The sequence below is a fragment of the Tetrao urogallus genome (assembly GCF_951394365.1).
Source record: "Tetrao urogallus genome assembly, chromosome: 35".
Classification (NCBI taxonomy): Eukaryota; Metazoa; Chordata; class Aves; order Galliformes; family Phasianidae; genus Tetrao; species Tetrao urogallus.
This window is the reverse complement of record NC_136848.1, coordinates 459,930-469,430: the sequence shown is the minus strand read 5'-3', so window position 1 is coordinate 469,430 and position 9,501 is coordinate 459,930. Positions and strand designations below refer to the sequence as shown.

General features: G+C 58.9%; 1 protein-coding gene across 1 annotated transcript; it reads left to right on the top strand.

Annotated features, from left to right (window-relative positions):
- Nucleotides 1–542: 542 nt before the first annotated feature.
- On the top strand, nt 543–1,535 carry NEUROD4 (neuronal differentiation 4; the record flags this gene model as incomplete). Its single annotated transcript, XM_079547927.1, has 1 exon — nt 543–1,535. The coding sequence occupies one exon, from the start codon at nt 543–545 to the stop codon at nt 1,533–1,535; it is 993 nt and encodes a 330-aa protein (XP_079404053.1).
- Between the last annotated feature and the right edge of the window lie 7,966 nt (nt 1,536–9,501).

Genomic DNA, 9,501 nt, shown 5'->3' with positions numbered 1-9,501 from the left:
GCTTAGATGTTAAGCTTAATGAAATGAATCGGGCACGGCGACAGGATCTGCGGGGCTGACGGACGCGAAACCGCGGCTGCTTTGTGCTGGGCGGCTGGGCTGTAAGGGCAGAGGCAAAGGATGTGCTGATAAAACGTGCTCAGGTTGGAGGAGATGGGGAGGTCAGGCTGCCAGCCGAACTCACGGGGTGAGAGTAACCCCAAATAACCCCAAATAACCTCCGGTAAGTTGAGTTGCTAAGAAAGCCCCTAGGAAAATCCTCCCTTGGTGCAGCGTGTTGGATGGGAGATGGAGAGCTGATCACTGCCCCTTCATGTTGTCCAAAACTCAACCTTTTAGGGAAAATCATACTTGGGGTGCTGCGTGCCCCATGCTGCCCAGCCTAAAACCCACTGGAGGTAATTGTAGAGACAGGCAGACAGATGCTGTAGGCACCACCGGTGGACAGAAGGCGGTCGGTCCCTCTGGGGGGGTGATTTTGGTTCCTAATGGACTCCGTGATCCTGCTAACATCTCCTGTCCCCCTGCTGCAGAGCTGAGAGATGACGAAGGCGTACACCAAGCCCAAGGAAATGGCAGAGCTGGTGGGCACCCAGGGCTGGATGGACGATGCGCTGAGCTCCAAGGATGAGCTGAAGGCAGAGAACGGCAGGCAAGGACCTTTCGGGTTGGTGCCGGGCTTGAACGAAGAGCACGACAGCATTGAGGAGGAAGAGGAGGAAGAGGATGACGGGGAGAAGCCGAAGAGAAGAGGACCAAAGAAGAAGAAGATGACCAAGGCCAGGTTGGAGAGGTTCAGGGCTCGGCGGGTGAAAGCCAACGCTCGGGAGCGCACACGGATGCACGGACTGAACGATGCCCTGGACAACCTGAGGAGGGTGATGCCCTGCTATTCCAAAACCCAGAAGCTGTCCAAGATCGAGACGTTGAGGTTGGCCAGGAATTACATCTGGGCTCTGTCGGAGGTGCTCGAAACGGGGCAGACTCCGGAAGGGAAGAGCTTCGTGGAAATGCTCTGCAAAGGTTTATCCCAGCCCACCAGCAACCTGGTGGCCGGCTGCCTGCAGCTGGGGCCGCAGACCTTATTCCTGGAGAAGCACGAGGAGAAGAACCCCGGGTGCGAGTCGGCCATTTCCAGCCACTCCTTCGCCTACCAATCCCCGGGGCTGCCCAGCCCGCCCTACGGCTCGATGGAAACCCACCTGCTGCACCTAAAGCCCCCCGCCTTCAAGAGTTTGGTGGATGCATCTTTTGGGAACCCCCCCGACTGCACCACTCCCCCTTACGAGGGTCCCCTCACGCCGCCCCTGAGCATCAGTGGGAACTTCTCCTTGAAGCAGGACGGCTCTCCAGAGCTGGATAAGCCCTACGCCTTCATGGCTCACTACCCTTCGGTCAGCCTGGCTGGGGCACACGGACATCCCACCCACTTCCAAAACGCAGTGCCCCGCTATGAGATCCCCATAGACATGAGCTACGAGTCCTACCCTCACCACGTGGCCGGGCCTCAGCTCAACGCCATCTTCAACGAGTAGCAAAGCAAAGTGGGAGCCAAACTCTTGGCGCAGCGATCGGCCGCTTTGAGGAGCTCCTTTTTTTTTTCGATGGGACACAACCGGAGTGAGGAAAATCGCTGCTATGGGGCAGTGTGGTGGACTCCTGAGCAATCAACCCCATGGGACGTGCCCCATGGCCCTCCCGTCCCCTCCCGCTCGTGTCACCGTGCTGCTGTTCACAGCCATCCCCAGGAGTCGTGCAAACCCTCCCTGAGAGCGCTGCAGAGCCCCACGCCTCCACTGAACGTCACACCTTTCCGTGGGGGGACGTGGGTTCAGAAGCAGCCCCAGCTCTGAGGAGTGATTGTATCTGTGGGTTTTCTCCCCCAGAAGCTGAACCCGTTTTGGGATGGAGGAGCCTGGGGGTCGTATCCCCACTCCCCATCCCCCAGTGATGCTCGTGGAGGAGCTTTTTTCTCCCCACAGCGCTTCCCAACTCTGCTCCGTGGGATCCTGCTCCACAGCTCTGGTTCACCGCATGGCCCCAGCTCCATCCTTGGGGCAGTGGGATGCTGTGTGCGATGTGCCCTGCACCAGGTGGGCTCCAGCCCGTGCCCCTTCCCCACACCCCACTGGTGCTGAGGTTCCCCAATGGGCTCTCAGGACTGCCTGCAGAATCCAATGGGATTTTTCCCTCCGCGATGCTCCCCACCCAACGGAGAACCCCACCATCGTGATCCGGCCAGGCTCGCACCACCCTCAGCTCCATCCCAACCTCAGGGAGCAACAGAGGTAGACGCAGACTCTCGGGGCAGAGAGATCAGCCACAGCGTGGGGCTCTTTCTATAAGAGATGCAGCCAGAGTGATGGCGTCGTGGGGCCAGGTGGGAAACTGCAGAGCATCATTTTAGGACTCCATCCTCCCCTTGAGCACCACTTTAGGACTCCATCCTCCTCCTGAGCACCACTTTAGGACTCCATGCTCCTCCTGAGCATCATGTTAGGACTCCATGCTCCTCCTGAGCATCATTTTAGGACTCCATCCTCCTCCTGAGCATCACTTTAGGACTCCATCCTCCTCCTGAGCATCATTTTAGGACTCCATCCTCTTCCTGAGCATCACTTTAGGACTCCATGCTCCTCCTGAGCATCACTTTAGGACTCCATGCTCCTCCTGAGCATCACTTTAGGACTCCATGCTCCTCCTGAGCATCATGTTAGGACTCCATGCTCCTCCTGAGCCCCACTGCTCGCTCGTGGTGCCTCGGTTGTGATGTGACGCCTTTATGGGTGCCCATATCTGGGCCGAGCCCCGACCCTGGCTGTACCTGAAGACATCCAGCCCAAAGAAGTGCATCTTCTTCTTCCCCCCTTTTATTTATTATTTACTCTGGGTGCAGGTGATTTATTTCCTCACCCCCCCCCCCTCTTCCTTTCCCATCTCCATCCCGGTGCGTTGCTGGGGGTTGGCATCGTGCTTTCTGCAACTCTGGGATTATTTATTAGCCATTATTTATTTAATTTATTTCCCCCCCCTCCCCTCCTGCCCCGATGATCCGTTGTCCGTTGAGCAATCCCAGCCCTCAACCCCAGGGTTACCCATCACCGCGGTGAGCTCTGCATTTAATGCTGATACTTCTTGCCCTTCGGAAGGTGCCCAGCAGCTCCCAGCTCATCCCTGATTATTTCTGTGAGCAATAACTTTGAAGGCTATGCAATACTTTGTGTTCTTCACGAAAATCCAGGCTGCTATTTTTGAAATCCCATCGGCCTGGTGAGCCCGGCTGGCCAAACCTCGCCGTCATACAGAGGTGTTCTGTATTGAGGTGGGAATTTGGAGGTCCCTGTCCACCAACCCAACCCCCCCCCCCCAGCCCCTCCAGATCCCTTTTGTACGGAGAGAAAATGTTTATCCTTTTGTAAAGAAAGCAGAACTGGGTTTTTAGCTCAAATAATAAAGTCGTGGTCTTGTTTGAAGCAGCATCGCCCTGGGGGCTGTCGCTTTCCTTGTCTGCGTGGTGATGGGGGGGGGGGGACCAGTGGAAGGTGTGATCCCAAAGGTGAAGTGTTGGGGTTATGGAGGGGGGGGAGCTCCTTGAGTGGGGAGTGGGCTGGGGTGAGGATGGGCCCAAGAGGGTCCCCAGGGGGGGGATAACAATGGGGTGAGGGGTTCTGGGTGGTGCTGGATTGAGGATGGGCCCAGGAGGGTCCCCAGGGTGGGGGGATAACAATGGGGTGAGGGGTTCTGGGTGGTGCTGGGGTGAAGATGGGCCCAGGAGGGTCCCCAGGGGGGGGATAACAATGGGGTGAGGGGTTCTGGGTGGTGCTGGATTGAGGATGGGCCCAGGAGGGTCCCCAGGGGGGGGGGATAACAATGGGGTGAGGGGTTCTGGGTGGTGCTGGGGTGAAGATGGGCCCAGGAAGGTCTCCAGGGGGGGGATAACAATGGGGTGAGGGGTTCTGGGTGGTACTGGGGTGAAGATGGGCCCAGGAGGGTCCCCAGGGGGGGGATAACAATGGGGTGAGGGGTTCTGGGTGCTGCTGGGGTGAAGATGGGCCCAGGAGGGTCCCCAGGGTGAGGATAACCAATGGGGTGAGGGGTTCTGGGTGGTGCTGGGGTGAGGATGGGCCCAGGAGGGTCCCCAGGGTGGGGGGTTAACAATGGGGTGAGGGGTTCTGGGTGGTGCTGGGGTGAGGATGGGCCCAGGAGGGTCCCCGGGGGGGGATAACAATGGGGTGAGGGGTTCTGGGTGCTGCTGGATTGAGGATGGGCCCAGGAGGGTCCCCATGGCGGATGGTGGTGGAGGGGTGAGGATGGGCACCTGACTCCCAGCTCTGCCCCACGGCTCTGTCCCTTGTCACCTGCACTGGGGTGCTCACAGGGCGCTCAGCTCACACTCGTGTGCACATCCACACGCATGTAGGGTGGCACACGGACCTGCCCATGCACACCCCACTTGCACTGCCACGTGCAGGCAGCGCTTTGCACGGGTCCTCTTGCACTCTCCCGTACAGATCTGCACTCGTGAGCACACACGAGTGTCCCCCCCCCCCTCCCCCCAAATCCACACTCAGGGTACATTGCACTGATGCTCAGTGCATTGCTCCCACATCCCTGTGCCCCACAGCTGTCCCCAAAACCTGCAGCAGCTCTTGGCCGCCGTGGGGACATCTCCTCCCTCCATCCCCCAATGTGGGGCCGTGCCACGTGTCCCCATGCAGCTCTGGGCCTCCCTGTCCCCCTCAGCCCCACGCCGGCTGCTGCGCTGAGCCCAATGGGAGCCACTGAGTGTCACATCCCTGCAAGCTGCGCACGGTGAGGGGCTCTCGGGGGGGGCCAGCAGCTGCAGCCTCTCTGCAAAGGGACGTGTGATGGGGGATCTCCTGAGCCCCCAACTCAGAGGGGGACATGGGTGGGCGTGGGGCGCACAGCAGGGATGGGGCAGCACAGACATGGGGTGGTTGCAGAGGTGAGGATGACCTTCCTGGTGCGGGTGCAGAAATTATGCACACGTTTCGTCACACAGCGAGACACGGATCTGCACGTAGGAAGGGGTGTGGGCACGCGTGTGCACGCGTGTGTGCACACTCACAGCCTCCTGCACTGCTGTGTGTTGCACACATGTAGATGCACGCGTGCGCAGACCCGCAAACCTTCCTTACCTGTGGTCCTGGGTCGTGGCAGAGATGCACATGCGTGTATGCACCTATGCATGTGCATGCACACACATGTGCTCATGCATGCATGCACACAGCTGAACAGACACGATCCCATGTGACAGCCACCCCTGGAGATGCAGCAGGGAGATCCTTTGGGTGCTCCTTTGGGTGCTCCCGGAGGGTCCCACCCCCCAAACCGCCCCTCTTCCCCCTATGGGGTGGCTGTATAATTTCTAAGCCTCTGTAAAACCCGGCTTTAAAAGCTGTAATTCTGATATTGTTTGTAATCTGATAACGCCGTGAGCCACTGAGCTCCTAATGTGGCCAGCTTGGGAAACCACGAGGATTTTCCCACTAAGCCGAAATATCAGACTGGTTCTCGAGTTAATCGTCTTTCCCCCCCCCCAGGGGGAGGTAGGGAAGGGACAGCAGATTTTGGCAGCTCGCTTTCTTGCTGCTCAGCGTGGTCCCATGGGTGAGGAGCTGTGCGTGGTCCCCAAGGGGACACCGTGGTGGCACTGAGGACAGCAGGCGGGCGCGTGGGGTTTGCTGGGACATCCGCTCAGCACGGGCATCAATTAGGTTAAATGGGGTTAAAATGGGGTGGTGCAAAGCTGGGACCGTGCGTGGCACAAAGCACCCGACCCATCCTTGTTGCTGTCTGAAGGGAGAACTTCTTCCTTCCGTGGTGCTGGAGGTGGACGTGCGTTTGGGTAGAGCCCCCCAATCCCCTCCGCCTGGGATCTGAGCTGCAGACGTGTCCCCAAATGGTGGAGGATGCCCACAGACCCAAGGGAGGTAAAGGCACAGGGGTTTGGGATCAGATCACCCCCAGAGCAACCTCATTCCCATTGAATTTAGGGCATGGAAACCATCCATATCTCCTCAGGGCAGCGCTCTCCAACCCCTTACATGCCTGTTGTTACTTCCCCCCATGCCTTATTGGGGACCAGGAGCCCGGGGCAAAGCCAGCCCCCTCCCCATATCCCCACAGCCTCATTGAGCTGGGCTGGTCCCCATATCCCACAGCACAGCGTGGGGAATTCACCTAAATCCCAGCGCTGGCTCCAGGAAGCCCCTAAGCTCCACGCCGCGCTCCAGATCAGCCGTGCTTCAATCTGTTTGCAAAGCTGTACAGAGTGTTTACGCAGCGGGGCCGGGGCCAGGGGATTAGGGCCGGCGTTCCCCCGGCATCTGCTCCATCCATCCTGCATCTGGAGTGTCCCACATCTCCAGAGCATCCCACTTTTCTGGAGTATCCCACATCTCCGGAGCATCTCACAGCTACAGAGCATCCCATGTCTCCAAAACATTCAGCATCTCTGGAGTGTCCCATGTTTCCAGAACATCTCTCATCTCCACAACACCCCACATCCTGGGGCCGATCCACATCCCAGAGCCATCCCACATCCTTCATCTGGAGCATCCCGCATCCCTGGAGCAATTCCGTATCTCCAGAACATTCGGCATCTCTGGAGCATCCCGCATCTCTGTAGGATTCCATAGCTCTGGAGCACTCCACACTTCTGGAGCATTCCACATCTATCTCCAGAACACCCCACATCTTGGGGTCAACCCATTTCCCAGGGCAATCCCGCATCCTACATCTGGAGCATCCCACATCCCCAGAACGTTCAGCACCTACGGAGCATCCCACGTCTCCAAATCATCCCCTATCTCTGTAGCGTCACCTATCTCCAGAACCTCCCCCATCTCCAAAACACCCCACATCCCAGAGCCATCCCAGCACAGCCACCGTTCCCAGCCCCATTGAGAGTGGGGATCACCCTGCCGCGGGACCTGGGGAGCTCTGAAGATGCCACGGATCCACCTGGCACCCTGAGGAATCACAGAATCACAGAATCACAAGGTTGGAAACGACCTGTAAGATCATCCAGTCCAACCCCCCTCCCATTGCTATCAGTACCACAAGCACTAAACCACATCTCGTAGCTCCTCATCCAGGCGCCTCTTGAACACCACCAGGGACGGCGACTCCACCACCTCCCTGGGCAGCCATTGCAGCGCCTGACCGCCCTTTGAGAGAAAAAGTTTCTCCTCATATCCAACCTAAACCTCCTCTGGTACAACTTCTTGCCATTTCCTTGGGTCCTACTGTTTGCCTGGGAGAAGAGGCCAGACCCTTTTGCACCACAACCTCCCTTCAGGAGGTTGTAGAGTGCAATGAGGTCTCCCCTGAGCCTCCTCTTCTCCACACTGAACAACCCCAGCTCCCTCAGCCTCTCCTCATCTTTGTGCTCCAGACCCCTCACCATTTCGTTGCCCTTCTCTGCACACGTTCCAGGGCCTCAATGTCTTTCTTGTAGTGAGGGGCCCAAAACTGAACACAGCACTCGAGGTGCGGCCTCACCAGTGCTGAGTAGAGGGGGATGCTCACCTCCCTGCTCCTGCTGGCCACACCATTTCTAATGCAGGCCAGGATGCCGTTGGCCCTCTTGGCCACCTGGGCACACTGTGGGCTCATGTTCAGAATGTCCCTACCAGAGCTCAGCTTGGTCTTTCCCTGGCCCTGGTGAGGCTGTCCGACCTTAGGATGCTCTGGATGGGCGTGCAGGATAAGGAGGGACCAAACCCCACCTCTCATCCTCATATGGGGCGCTCAGATCTCATGCTTGAGCCACAAAAGACATCTTTTGGGTGCCACCAGGGCTCAGCTCTGTGCTCCCCATAGAGAAGCACGGATGGGGCAGCCCCAGCCCTGGCTGCGAGGCCATGCACGCACTGCCCAGCACACGCACGTTCCTTTTTCCCCCCCTTTTTCCTTCTTTTTGTTTTCAACAATACTGTTATAACACAAGTTCAGGAACCTCCCTGCTTTAATCCCCACCAGATAAACTAACAGCGGAGAGATTTGGAGTTATTGACGAAGTCTTGCTGCTCGGGTGAGATTAGAGCTCTGCTTAATCTTGTAGCAGGAGGGCTTGGGGACGGTTTAATCAGAATTTGTACAGGAATAATCCTGTCTTTAAACTCGTCCCCATCCCAATCCCCCCCTGGTTGCAATCAGGGGGCGGCTCTCTGATGAAGAGCCCCCAAAGGGGGGGGGAGAGAAAAAAAAGGGGGGGTTTCTAGGCTTGTGGGATCCCACAGGGATGCACGGAGCTGAGGGGAGGTTGGAACTCAAGGCTTTGCACGCACCCCTGGGTGCATCCCCCATCCAGATGGGGAAACTGAGGCACTGAGCTTCAATGTAGGGGGGCAAAGCACAGAGCTTGGGGGCTCGTCTGGGCAACGGGGCCATGGAGAACCCACCAAGGGACCCCCAGCTCCAAGAGGAAATAGAAAGCACCCACAAACCAGCATGCATCCATAAGGCCGTGCGTTTTGCTCCCCAAACCCAACCTGGTGCTGCTTCCTTCTCCCCTCCGTGCCTCAGTTTCCACCCCCCCCCCCCCCCGCTCTTCCCCCCCGGGGGGAAATAGGGAGCACCGCAGCCTCCGCGGCCGCTTTTGTGCACCGCTGTCCCTTTCAGGGAGCACAAAGACGGGACCCGGCGGCACAGATGGAGCCTTTCAGAGGGGAGAGCTCTCCTTTCTCCGTCTGCCACCGGGCTCTGCCTTCCGTCGCAATCCCCCTTAATTGAATCCGCACTTTCATAGCTCATTACCCCCCTGATGGATTGGATTAGCCCGGGCTGCGGCCCGCCGGCCTCAGCGGGGAACAGTTGGCTGCTCCGCGTCCCCATGGGGTGTCCCTCACCGGGGGGGAGGAGCGGGGGGGGGGGGACATGGGGAGAGGGGACACAGTCAGCCCCGGCCGTTGGTCACAGCTCACGGCAACTGCTGTGGCTCTGCAACGGCTGCAGACAGCTGTGGGTCAACAGCACCGGGAGCAGCATCCCATCAGTGCGACTGATCCACACCCGCTGCTCTGCGCTGGGAGGGATCGGGGGGGGGGGAGGATGCAGGTGGGATGTAGGGGGGATGCAGGGAAGATGAGTGGGGGATGAAGGAGGGGTGCAGGAGGGATGCAGGAGGATCAGGAGGGATGGGGGGGGGGGGGAGGGGTTCAGGGAGGATATGGGGGGGATGCAGGAGGGATTCAGGGAGGATGCAGGAGGGATGTAAGGAGATGCAGGGGGGGATGCAATGGGGAGAGGATGGGAGGTGCAGGGGGGATGCAGGAGGGGTGCAGGAGGGGCACAGGAGTGGTGCAGGAGGATCAGGAGGGATGCGGGGGGGGGAGGGGTTCAGGGAGGATATGGGGGGGATGCAGGAGGGATGTAGGGAGATGCAGGGGGGGATGCAATGGGGAGCAGATGGGAGGTGCAGGGGGGATGCAGGAGGGATGCAGGAGGGGTGCATGGGGAATGCAGGAAAGATGT